This window comes from Chiloscyllium plagiosum, unplaced genomic scaffold, assembly GCF_037043375.1.
Source record: "Chiloscyllium plagiosum isolate Xiang-an unplaced genomic scaffold, Cpla_swu_hap1 HiC_scaffold_2, whole genome shotgun sequence".
In the NCBI taxonomy this organism is placed as follows: Eukaryota; Metazoa; Chordata; class Chondrichthyes; order Orectolobiformes; family Hemiscylliidae; genus Chiloscyllium; species Chiloscyllium plagiosum.
In genome coordinates this window covers 14,441,662-14,455,215 of record NW_028270140.1, presented here as the reverse complement: position 1 = coordinate 14,455,215, position 13,554 = coordinate 14,441,662, and the positions used below count along the sequence as shown (strand labels likewise).

Here is a 13,554-nt window from a genome sequence, read left to right as displayed (position 1 = left end):
ATGAATAGAACTGAACCGTGCAATGATGGGTGAAAATCCCTACTCCTGACATTAAGATGGAGGGAAGGTTATTGTGGAGGGAGGTGAAAATGGCCGAGGCTAGGACACTTCCCCAGCTCCCCCCTCGATCCCAAAACTGCCACTTCCTCCAACATCTGCTCCCATTTAGCAGTTCTTAGGAGTTAAAATTCAGCTGGATTTGTTGGATACAGTAGAGTTTATATCCCAAGGAGATTGGGAGGCCAGCAGGACTTGAAATACAAACATTGAGGTTCAAGATGGTTTACATATTCACTAATGGCACCCAATTACTATCATTTTAAACTCACAAATATTGGAATACAAATATTCTTATACCAAGATGGTAACAACAGAAATATTTGAACTTATACAGCACGACTCACCGTGTCTCAAAATGTTTATAGTGAATGAATTACTTTGGAAATGTAGTCACGTAAGTGCAGAGAAATGCAGCATCCAAATTCTGCACAAAAAGATCCCACCAGGAGCAATAACTTAAATGGTCAATTATGATGTTGGTTGAGAGATAAACATTGACTGAGACACTGGGTGTACCCCCCATTCTTGTTTGAAAAGTGGTTCTGCATCTTTTACTGCCAGCAGACAGAGGTCAGTTCAATGTCTCAACTCACAAATGGCACCTTGGACAGTTTGGCACATTTCAGTCCTGCAGTGAAGTGTCAGCCTGGATGATGAGCTCAAATACCAGGAGTGGGGAATATTGAACCTAAAACCTGCTGACTCAGCAGCATCTAGTGCTCAGATACTACAGCTACATTGTACCCTTTGACACATCAAAAGTGGATATGAGAAGCAAACAAAGAAATCTACAAGATTAAGTACCATTACAAGTTGTGTAACAAAAAATTATGACAATGTAGATGCTTTACACAGATGGCATATATATAAAACCTACACAATATTGATAGGTCACAAAGATTTAAAGGTACACAGGCACAGCAATTGTACTGGCAATGGAAACAGCTCTGTAATGAAGCTCAAGTCCTGAACCTACCCCCACAGGTCACAACAGTCATTCATTGTTATTTCTATGGGGAACTCTTAATTAATCTGGAGATGGGACTACTTCTAATTAAGGATGGCAGCAGGTTTGCGACTCTGGGAGGTCAGTTAGAGGCATTGGAGCGGCAGCATGCAACTGAGTAAGACACAGACAACACTTCAAGAGGAGTGTCTCTTACAACTTACAAAAAAAACTGCCTTACAGTTAGAATTAGGTTTATTGTTATGCAGGTCACTACTGTAGGGTGGAAACGGGTGGGAACAAGATATAAAATGTAAATGATTTTATCCACAGTTGCAGATAAATGAATAAAATGTAAATATTCACATTTGTAAAATTTCAATAAATATGTAAACAAAGCACTATAGCTGAGTGTAAGATGTAAAATGTGAATGAATTACACTATAGTATAAGTAGAATACATGGATTAATTCCTACTTCATTGTGAATAATATATGAAACAGAATGAATTATTTTACAGATGGGAATTAATTGAATGATTTCCTTCATTGGTTGGATTAAAAATTGAATGGGTTCTTCTACAGAAGGGAAGAGAATGTTGCAATAAATGTGAAGTTGTTTTGCAGAGATGGGGCACAATATAAAATGTGAATTAATAACTGTATTGATTAGTTTGTTGTAAACATTGTGAATACATTCTACCAAAGATAATGGTATATATGATATAAATAGATCTCTTGATAAATTCAAACATATAGAATTTGAGCTCACACTCCTGACGGAAGGGCATGATGCTTTCAATGTGGAGAGCTGCTTAGCAGATAAGAATAGTGTTTGAGGTTTTAACCTGCGTCTTTCTCACCACGTGACAGACAAAAGGGCGTCTGCACTGGGAGAGTATTACATTTGCAAAAGTCCAACTCCAAAACTGCTGCGAATGAACCAACTTTCTTTATGACCACTTCAGATTTGAGCCATCGCAACTAACTCCCTCCCCTGCAGAGACAGGTCAGTGGTGTTAATATTTAAATGAGGGTGAATTAAAGAAAGTTTTAACTTAAATTTAAACTTAACCACTGCTGCATCGAGGTTCAGATTAAAATGGAGGCACAAATGAGCAGCATCTTATGGGGCCAGTTAAAGGCCAAGCCCCATCCTTCTCTCCCTCGCTCTCTCTCATCTTTGGTGGTCTGCATTGCCCTAACGGGCTTTGTATGTAAATAAATCAATTGGAAAACACGGGTGATTTAATGATGGTGGATAGGAGGTGAATATTGCACAGATGATCCAATGGTGGGAAAAACTGGTTGTACGTGATAGCACTTCCGGATATAATGTGAAGAAGTAAAGAACATTAAAAAATTTGAAGGCCGAGAGGCCAAATATTTACAGAGGCTCTGTGCTGATTATGCTATAATGAGATTCATGTAAGTTGTGACACAGTCATAGAGTCATTCAGCATGGAAACCAACTCTCTGGCCAACTCATCTGTGCCAACCAGACATCCCAGACTGATCTAGTCCCATTTGCCAGAATTGGGCCCATATAAACACTTCCCACTCATGTACCCATTCAGATGCCTTTTAAATGCTGTAATTGTACCAGCCTCCACCACTTCCTCTGGCAGCTCATCCCACACATGCACCATCCTCTGCATGAAAAATTTAGCCCTCAGCTCCTTCTTAAATCTTTTCTCTTAAACCCATTCCCTCCAGTTTTGGACTCTCCTACGTTATGAAAAAGGCTTTAGCTTTTGATCCAATCCACACCCCTCATGATTTTATAAACCTCTATAAGGTCACCCTTCAGCCTCTGCCACTCCAGGGTAAATAACCCAGCCTATTCACCCTCTTCCTATAACTCTAATCCTCCAAACCTTGAAACATCCTTGTCAATCTTTTCTGCACCTTCTCACATTTAACAACATCCTTCTTATAGAAGGGCAACCAGAATTGTATGCAGTATTCTAAAACTGGCCTCACCAATGTCCTCTACAGCTGCAACATGGCATCCCAACTCCTATACTCAATGTTCTGACCAATAAAAACAAGTGTACCAAACACCTTCTTCACCTCCCTGCCGACCTGTGACTCCACTTTCAAGAAAGTATGCATCCGCACCTCTAAGTCTCTATGTTTGGCAAGACTCCCCAGGCCTTACCATTAAGTATATAAATCCTGCCCTAGTTTGTCTAACCAAAATGCAGCACCTCATATTTATCTAAATCAAACCCCATCTGTCACTCCTCAGCCCATTGGCCCATCTGATCAAGGTCCCATTGTACTCTGAGATAACCACCTTCGCTGTCCACTACACCACATTATTACAAGGAGAAATTTCTCATGTCTCTTCCTTCTCACAATTTACCCAAGACAATGCTGTTTCAAGTAAAAGGTTTTCAAAAAGAAAGATTTCTAAAAATTCAACTTCCACAACTCAGCTGCAAAATCAACTACTCTGCTGCCTGTAGGAATCTGGAATTACAGAAGGGAAGCAAACAAGGAGCCACTTTTCACAGAAAAACATGCATCTCATAGAGTACGTCACAGATTCCTGATCAACATGGTCCTTTTGTCAACGATCTAGTTAGAAAATATTTTTTGTTCACACTCTTTATAGCAACTCTCTATCATTCTGATTTATTATAATCTGCCCTTGGTTTCCCTTCTCACTGGCTTGAAACGATTGTTTCCTGCTTTTTTTTGTCCTAACTTGCAAGTTTGCTGCAAGCATGAAAATCTTTTTTCTCACAGTGAAGTCACTGCATCTGCAACCTGTGGTAAGGAGCTGAAAAACTACACTGGAGAGGAAGCGACCAAGAACACTAATGAAGCACAAGGCAAGGAATAAAAGGAAAGACAATTGCTAACAAGAAAATTAATGGAAAATAAAGCAGATTTGAATCACAAACAAACTGAGAATCAAGATGAACCACCAAAGACAGCTAGAAAGAGATTGGCAGCAAATTATCTGGACTTGCAAATTACTCCATTTTGAAAGTCATCCAAATACTAATTGACAATGATTCCATTGCTTGCCAAGTATACAAAAGGACAGGGAAAGAAATAATCAAAAGCATCCCAACAAATCAATGGAAAAAGCTATTCGTCATCCAGCTCCCAATTACGCTATCACCTGCAAAAGGCAGACAAAGAAAACTCATTTCAGACACAGGATGAGAAGCTGAAGAAAAATTCTTGGTATAGGAATGAGTGATTTTGCAGAGTCAATGACTGATGCTGGCCTGGGATTGCAATTCCTGTCAGCATGAATAATACTCAAGAAAAACTTCAAGTTCAACAAGTCAACATTTCTTGTTTTCTTTTGTTTCTAATTTACAGAAATTACAGAATATTGATGAAAGGAAACAATTCGATAATGATGTCAGATCAGTCGTTTCTTTGGTTTAGAGTCACTAGTACAGTACTAAACTTCCAAATTTCACATTAATGGGTAATTGAGTCAGGGATGCAAGAGCGCTCCAAAATGTTAAAAAAATGTTCTTGTTTTATTTGACATAAATCCATAGAGTATCAAATGCTCCAGATTCCAATTTGGAGGTGGCTGATGCAAAGGATAGATCAGCCATGTCAAGTGCCCAATGCCAGTTGGTCCTGAGTGACACCTGCAGTGCAGGTATGCAGATGAAGAAATTGAGAGAGAAACACAATCAGGATCCCACCTGTAGACATTTGACTGAAGTACCAGAGATCTACATAGTTAAAACTATTCCAGCATAGTTAGGAAAATGAATGAAGGCAAAAGAGAAACGCAACAAAGTAGTGCCTGGTTTAGAAATGGAAATATTACAACAGTACAATAGGATATATTTGTGCCACTGGAGCTACGATGCAGCTTCCTCAATACAAGCATTGCTCCAACATGTACAAACAGCTGTAATCACCATTATAATAGTTATCAGCTTCTAAAGAGACCTTTAGAATTTAAGAACACTATAAGGCTGAGTTATCTATTGTGTTTCCATCTGTATGTGTGAAGGTCTCTCAGCTGCACTCGAAGTTAATTTTCAAAAGTAATGATAAATATTGCTAAAGTTCATGCAATTGGAGGCCCTGTAAATATGTATAACAATACAGAATTCAATTTAGAATCGTTATCATCACTGTAGGAAGTCATATTCCATTGAAGAAGCTCAGAGGTTAGTGACATGTAACACTAATACTATACTGAATGAGCAAAACAAGGGATAAATTTTAAAAAATGGAAAGCAAATGGTTGCTAAATGTTACTGAATTACTTAACTGAAGAATAATCTTTTTATTTGAGGTCCTCTTTAGCTATTTTCCAATTTGAATCGTGTATTGACAATCATGTTGTAAATACATGTACTCAGCAAACTGCCAAATCCTGCACAGAACTGAAACTTGAATATAACAAGACAAAACACAGTTACAGGTGAGCAGCACATGACTAGTCAAGCTGCCTAATTGTCTTTGCATAATCAAACACAATGCAAATAATGCACTGACACAGTCTCAAAAATTGATAATGTTATAGATTATGTCACAAGTAATAGAAATTTGTTCTCCAATCTCTCACAGATGAAAACAGGCCCAAATACACAAGTTCAGTCGACAGAATGGGATGCTGTTTTCCACGGCCTAAACTCAGAACAGAAGTACACAGCCTGCACAACTCTCTTGATTTGATTAGATTAGATTCCCTACAGTATGGAAACAGGCCCTTCAGCCCAACAAGTCCACACCGACCCTCTGAAGAGTAGCCTACTCCTGACTAATGCACCTAACACAATGGGCAATCTAGCACGGCCAATTCACTGACCTGCACATCTTACCATCCATCTTTGTTGAAACCCCTTAAGATGAAGTAAACAATTAAATTTACCAGTTCCGTCACTAAGTCACTTTGCAAAATTGAACAGTGCAGAAGAAACACAATACATCAAAACAAAGAAAACAATGAAAGATCCCTATGAAATTATGAGAAATCTGGTTTTAAAACTTACCAACTCTATTTTGTTACCTAAAATCTGATTTCTTGAACAAACGCTACAGCTTTTTTGCAAAACACAAAGACGTTTCTTTTGCTGTTTTCATCTAATCCATCCTACACACTTATTTGTTCAAAAATAGGCCTAAAGGCTTACAGGAATATTTGCTGTAATTACTCCATTTAGAATGTGTGCAATTATGTCTGTCTGATGAGACCTATAACCAGCTAGAATATTTGAACACCTAGACTTCTGTGTGACACCACTGTTCACTGTCACACCGAGAATGTACACATTGTGAATTTGCCTTTGCTTTTAAATGATGCTGTTACTAAAGCTAAAAGGTTGCTGTTAAAGAGTCCAAGGCCATGTTATCTTTGTTGATTTGCATACAGACTCTCATCATAAACTATTACTCTGCAGGTAGAGCAGAACTTCAATTCAGTTCATTCAGAAGATGTCACCTTTTATCTCTGAAAATCTATTCTGCCATTGCTAATTATTCAAGACAATATATTTCTTTGCAGAGTCCAAATGTTGCAGGTATGAACTCAAAAAATCCAAGCTGTAGATATAGTGTACATGGATCAACAGCTGAGGAAATGTTAAGTTTAGCTGAGAAAATATATATTGATTTATATACATAGGTATATCTGTACATATCACACACATACTGCGTGACCATGCAACACTTCATGTGAGGTACCAATTATAGTCACAGATGGAAACCACTGGAAGAACAGTGTTGTCACTTGTACCAGCCAGAATTACACAAGATGGGGACAGACAGTTGCTTATCCTCAGCTTTAGTGGATGTGCCATCTTTCAGCAAAAGAAGACTGGGAAGACAGGGAAATTATAGTAAGATTAGCAGAGATGGGCTTATTACTTTAATCCATAGTAAACAACAGTATCTCATGGAGCTGTAAACATCTCTAAGGCTATTAAAGGCATTAAAACCAAAAAAGGAGCACACATCAGATAATAAAGGGACAAAGTATGGGCATTAAAACAAGAAAAACCCAAAACAGATAATAAGGGTGAAATAAAATCCACATTCTGTAGATTAACAATGTTATTACATAGTTAAGATAATTATATATTTTGCTTCATTAAAAATAAGAAAGTTAGAAGAGATCCTACTCTTTTATCATAGCAAATAACTTTCAACTTTATTTTAAAAATTACTGATCACATGATACTCTCTTAGCGTTAGAGAGAAGACACCAGTCATCTCTCTAACTCTAAGTATGTGAAGAGAGAGGTCTTAGACACTTCACTAGAAAGCTGCATTTGATAACAGCAAATGTACAGATGTAAATAGCTGAATATCACATGACATAACAGATTGAAGAGCTTTAGCTGGAGTCAAGGAGCACATAACCTCAAGGACAATGTAAGTGCAGACACCCACAGCTCAGGAATCTCATTCTGCAGGTAACATTTTTAACTCATAACTAGTCATTCAGCTGCCTCTGGGAAACAGTTTAGTTCAGCTGCATTGTGAGCGACTTTGTTAGTTCAGAAGTCTTCACATGACAACAGAGTGCTAACAAGAGGGTGATGTCGCGACTACTTTTGTTTGGTCCTCTGTTGAGGAAGACAATCGCCATGGTTTACAGCAGCCTTAAGGTGGGAAGTCTTCCTACTGCATTAATCCAATGTCTCTGACCTCTTCCCCTAGGAGTACCCTTTGGGGACAGCCATGCTGCTCTCCTATTGGAGGGGAGCTTAATACAGATTAGTGACAAGCTAGAAGGCCACAATTAAAATGAAGTATCATCCTACTTAGGTTTTAGATGTACTGGTATCTGTATGGCTATGGTCAGGATCCATGGACACTCATTTTATTGATAAGACTGGGGGAATTCAGTTTCCTCTATCTTCACTATTCCTGTGGACAGTGCCTGTACTTCACAGATTTGCTGCAGCTCTCTATTATTATTTTTTTCAATGACAGTTCCTGGGCATTTATATCTGGCTGAACAAAGCTTGGATTCTCCAATGTTGTTCCTCTAACCACTCTCTGCTCGTATTCACTCACGAGCTGTTGGTTATAGCTGAAAACCCACGACCTGTCTAACAGAGCCCAGTGAAGGGCGAATATTTGCGCCAGTGCATGTTGTGAGTGAGTTCTACGGTGATGTACCCTCAAAAGGAATCAGTTTGTTGAGAGAAAAATTATCAGGAGAGTCCACAGGCTGCAGTTCTAACATAAAGGCCCTGGAGTGGAGAAGCAGATGTGCACAATTACTGTCTTAATTTCACAAGTTCCTACTTTGCATAATTAAGATGAACATAATCCATTAAGCTGTTGAAATCAAGACAACATAACCAAGTCTAGTACAAGGTGTGGTTTGAAGTTTAAATCTATCACTAGATGATCAAATATACCACTGATCTCCCTGGATTCCTCCTCTGATGGTGTCAGTGATGCTATCTGTGGTTATCCACCTCCAGTCCTGTTCACCTTCCTTGTGTGTTGTGCTCAGATTATCTACAACCAGGGAACACAGACTTATGTGTCTCTAAATCTTCACCAGACAAATACAGTGTATTCAGTGAGGATATCCATCAGGAATATACAGCACTTTACATGAAGAGTAGGGTGAGTGGGAATAATAAGTCGAGAGGTGAGGATGTGAACAGAAAGTGAATGGCTTGCACTCTTCAAATTTAAGTGGGTGTGAGGAGTGATGATATGGAGTATGCTTAACAAGATAAGAGTGAATGGACTGCAACTGTACCCACTTCTACTGAGTGGGTTAGATTATTATACTGCTTCCAGAACTGGATACAGGTATAAAATACACCTGCTGGAGGACAGACAGCAATAGGTTTCTTCCTTGTATTCCTGAAAAAGATTATTTCTGTCCGCCTCCTGATGGCACCCAGCAAAACACTGTGAAATGACACCTGAGTCTCTCTTATAAATTGTCATCGCTTTCTAAATCCTCCAAGTTTCATCTTGGAATTGGATCTTTGACCAGTTGAATTAAGATTATGGTATGTCATGCAAGTGCACATTGGATGTAAAAGATAAAAGGAAATTGATATTGAAGGATCCGGGTTAAGTTTGGATCTTCAGGTGTGCTGAAGTCTTTCTGGTTTCATCCAGGCCTATCATACCCTAGCTTGGCCTGCCCTCTGCTCAGGGCTGGTGTCTGCATTATTTTGAGGCTGTGACTGAATTTCACCACACATGGGAATGCAAATCAATTTATGTACAGATGGCAATGACGTAGAATGTGAGTGACTTCTTCAGATGGATAACAAGGTATAAAATGTGAATGAATTTCTTGTCAGATGTGAACAATTCTCCAAACTGTAATGCGTATGAAGGTCACTTTGGAAATAGAGGAATTGTTCATTCATGTTGAAGTGATTGGTTGAACAAAGAGACCTGATGATCTTTGTCTTTCCATTTCCAGCAGTCAGGCTTTAATCAACAAAAACAGATCTCACCTCTGTGAATTATCTCGTGTAAGGCGAAGCCATTTTGACACCATTTGTTCAACTTTGTGGGATTTGCGGACTTGGACCATGTTATCCTCTGGTTCTTCCATTTAACTGTAGAAAATAATAACTTGTGTTAATCTCACTATTGCGTTGAATTGAATTGAATTTATTGTCACGTGTACCGAGGCACAGTGAAAAGCTTTGTTTTGCGAGTAATACAGGCAGATCACAGAGTTAAGTAGCATAGATAGTAAATAATAGGTAAACAGCAAAAACAAAAACACAGGTACAGGAGAATGTTAAGAGTTTGTGAGTCCATTCAGTATTCTAACAACAGTAGGGTAGAAACTGTTTCAAAACCAGATGGTGTATGTGTTCAGGCTTCTGTACCTTCTCCCTGATGGTAGTGTTTGTAGAAAAATATTGCCAGGTTGGAATGGATCTTTGAGAGTGCTGGCGGTCTTTCCTTGACAGCGGGCCTGGTAGATGGATTCTATAGATGGGAGGTTGGCCTTTGTGATTGTCGGGCTGAGTTCACCACTCTCTGTAACCGTCTCTGATCTTGAATGGTACAGTTGCCATACCAGATAGTGATACATCCAGACAGAATGCTCTCGATGGCACACCTATAAAAGTTGGCAAGGGTATTCACCGTCATGCCTAATTTCCTCAGCTGCCTGAGGAAGAAGAGATGTTGTTGGGCCTTTGTAACCAGTGCGTCCACGTGAAGAGTCCAAGAAAGCTTGTTGTGGATGACTACTCCCAGGAGTTTAACACTCTCGACTCGTTCCACCTCAGTGCTGTTAATATGTAGGGGGGCATGAGTAACATCCCGCCGAAGGCATTGGTGCCAGTATTGCATCAAACACAAACAGGACAGGAAGACTAGATTCAATGTAAAATCTTTCTTTACTCTGCCCCAATAACATGCTTTATTCCCTGAGCAGAGCCCCACTTTTAACACTATTCTGCTTTCGCATCAGTTTTCTATTTCCACCTGATCTGTCCTTTAATGCCTACGGCTGAGATTGTCAATCAATGCCATTCAAATTATGTCTCTTGAGAACTGGTTTGAAACCACACAACCCATTTTGCAAAGGATCTTTGTACTAGTAGACAGAGAGGTTTAGGGGCAACACAGTGGCTCAGTGGTTAGCACTGCTACCTTACAACGCCAGAGATCCAGGTTTGATTCCACCCTCAGGCTATTGTCTGTGTAGAATTTTAACATTCTTGCCATGTCTGCATGGGTTTCCTCTGGATGCTCAGGTTTCCTCACAAAGTCCAAAGATGTGCAGGTTAGGTGGACTGGCGATGCTAAATTGCCAATAGTGTCAAGGGATGGCTTCGGAAATGTAGAGGGGTGAGTCTGGGTGAGGTGCTCTTCAAAGGGTCAGTGTGGACTTAATGGGCTGAATGGCCTGCTTCCACACTGTAGGGATTCTATATGCTCGATGCCCAGCACAGCCCAGTGCCCTAGACTGGGAGTTGGATGATGTCATTTACTATTGGAGGTGTCAGGCTGCCAGTATAATTTGGCACCTTTCTGAGTTTCCTCACAACAACTGAGGTATGGTCCCAGAAGGAGAAAACTTACTGAAGCATTTCACGGAGTGAAAGTTAATATTAAAATGGGACTCACAGCTTCAGCAACTCAAAAAGAATAAGCAAAATGTTCTTGTCAGAATAAATTCAACAGTGGCTTCTCTTCCCCAGTTTAACAAGCAGCTCTCGCATTTAGAAACGTTTCTAAAAACTGTACGATAATTATCTTCAGCTCCAACAGCTGGACTGGAGTTTCTGGTTTCTGGGTGGTGGATGTAAACAGGACACTGATGGCACAGTGGTAGTGTCCCTAACTCTGAGTCAGGAGGCCTGGCTTCAAGAACCTCTTCAGAGGTGTGGAAAAATATCTCTGAGCAGTTTAATTAGAAAATATCGGTAAGAATTTGTTGTCAGTGTCAGGTCCAAATAGCCACTAATATTTTGCTGTATTGAAATTTGTTATTTTAATTGATGCAATCCTGAATTATTGTCAGAGACTTGTTTAATGCTGACATTTTTGATGATGGCTTGCAATGTCTGAAATTCTTAAACCTGCACTTCTATTTTCCTATAATCGATCAGACAGTACTTCTTTGTCTATTAAAAAAAAGCAGAAATCTTGGGCTCTCTCCTCCAGACAGCCACAGATGTTGCACCATGAGATCTGAAGTCTTGCAAGAAAAGATATGGATCAAAGACAGATAAATAGAGTTAAGGAGCAGATGAGTTATAATCTAATTGATAGGGAGCATCATCACCTACTCCTGGTTTCGACATAAACAGGCTCGAAGAACTCAGCTCTTGTTCATCATGTTACTACATTCTTCTGTTTCCATTTTGCAATTGGGAGAGTCCGATTGCCTTCATTATCATTAATTTTCTTTTTAGCGCTCCAGTTATACAGGGAATCTGACTGCAGACCCACAGCTAAAGAAGACTGTCATTTGGAACTTTTAATTTTATTTCTTATTTGTCACTCTATACTGATAAGAACTGTACTGTTGAAATTCTAATTTATTTCTTTATTTTTCTATTCTTTATCTAAGATTTTGTACATCAATACTTGTACCTAAGATAGCACCGTGAATGGTGACATTATAAACTTTTCACTGTACTCCTGTATCCCTGTACTTTAATAAGCATGACAATAAAAACCTAATTCTAACCCAAAAGCTACCATTTATTACCAGTATTGGGGAAAATAGCCTTTAAAAAAAAGACCCAGATACTTTATTAAATTGCTTGTTGCAGATAAGACTTATGTTTCTGCTGGGATAAGACTTGTTGGGGAACTGAACTTCAACGTTATAGAGTCATAGAGATGACGTTATAGACCCTTTGGTCCAACCCGTCCACGCTGACCAGATATGCCAACTCAATCTAGTCCCACCTGCCAGCACCCGGCCCATATCCCTCCAAACCCTTCCTATTCATACACCAATCTAAATGCCTCTTAAATGTTGCAATTGTACCAGCCTCCACCACTTCCTCTGGCAGCTCATTCCATACCCGTACCACCCTCTGTGTGAAAAAGCTGCCCCTTAGGTCTCTTTTATATCTTTCCCCTCCCACCCTAAACCTATGCCATCTAGTTCTGGACTCCCCGACCCCAGTTACTGGTCGCTGTTCACATAAAACAGCTGGAATTGTTCCCCTTATATCGTTTGGACTATTTACTCCAAGTTAACACAAATCAGAAAAGTTCACTAAGGTTGAAATGTGCTCTGCTCCATTATGTAACATTTCTTCGCTGGGCTGTTCCATGTTCTGCTCTGGAATGTTTCTTTGCATTGGTATAGCCCCTTTCACCATTGAGATAAATGACCACTTAATTGGATTTTAAAGTGACTTTGATTGAGGAATAAATATCAGCCAGGGCATCTGAACTACTCCCCTGTTTTGCTTCAAATTGTTGCATCGAATCACTTGGACCAGCCTTCGGGAGCTGATGGATCCTCATTTAACACACCATCAGAAAATTAGTACTAATAGCGCAGCATCCCTTGGTGATTGCTAAGATTATGTACATCTGGAGCAAGGTTCAAACCTATGAGCTTGCAATATATAATTGAGAGGGCTATCAACTCGGCCAAAGCTAACATTCCAGTACATGGGGTAAACTCATGTGAACTGGTTAGGAGCTCAAAAGAGTTCTGCAACATTTTTCACCCAGACGTTTACCCATTGCAAATATGAACTCTAACTAGTTTTGGAGATGGATTAAGAAAACTATGAACCATAGCTGAAGCAGATAAAGTAATAATAGAACATAGAACAAGATGCACAGGAACAGGCCCTTCAGCCCACTGTTGCTACACCACCCATGATGTCGTTCTGAACTAATCCCATCTGCCTGCACATGGTCTATATCCCTCTGGAGACACTCTGGAGGCAGGAAACATGTTTCCGCTGATGGGTGAGTCCCGAACCAGAGGACACAGCTTAAAAATAAGGGGTAGGCCATTTAGAACAGAGATGAGGAGAGACTTCTTCACCCAGAGAGTGGTGGGTATGTGGAATGCTCTGCCCCAGAAGGCAGTGGAGGCCCAGTCTCTGGATTCATTTAAGAAAG

General features: G+C 39.7%; 1 protein-coding gene across 2 annotated transcripts in view; it reads right to left on the bottom strand.

The window, feature by feature from the left end:
* Positions 1-13,554, bottom strand: part of frmpd1a (FERM and PDZ domain containing 1a) — a 100,071-nt gene that overhangs the window by 57,803 nt on the left and 28,714 nt on the right. For both annotated transcript variants that reach the window (XM_043706677.2, XM_087994766.1), the window contains exon 2: positions 9,444-9,548. In XM_043706677.2, the coding sequence (XP_043562612.2) occupies positions 9,444-9,544 (101 nt within the window). In that variant the 5' untranslated portion in view covers positions 9,545-9,548. The remainder of the gene's footprint in view (positions 1-9,443; positions 9,549-13,554) is intronic.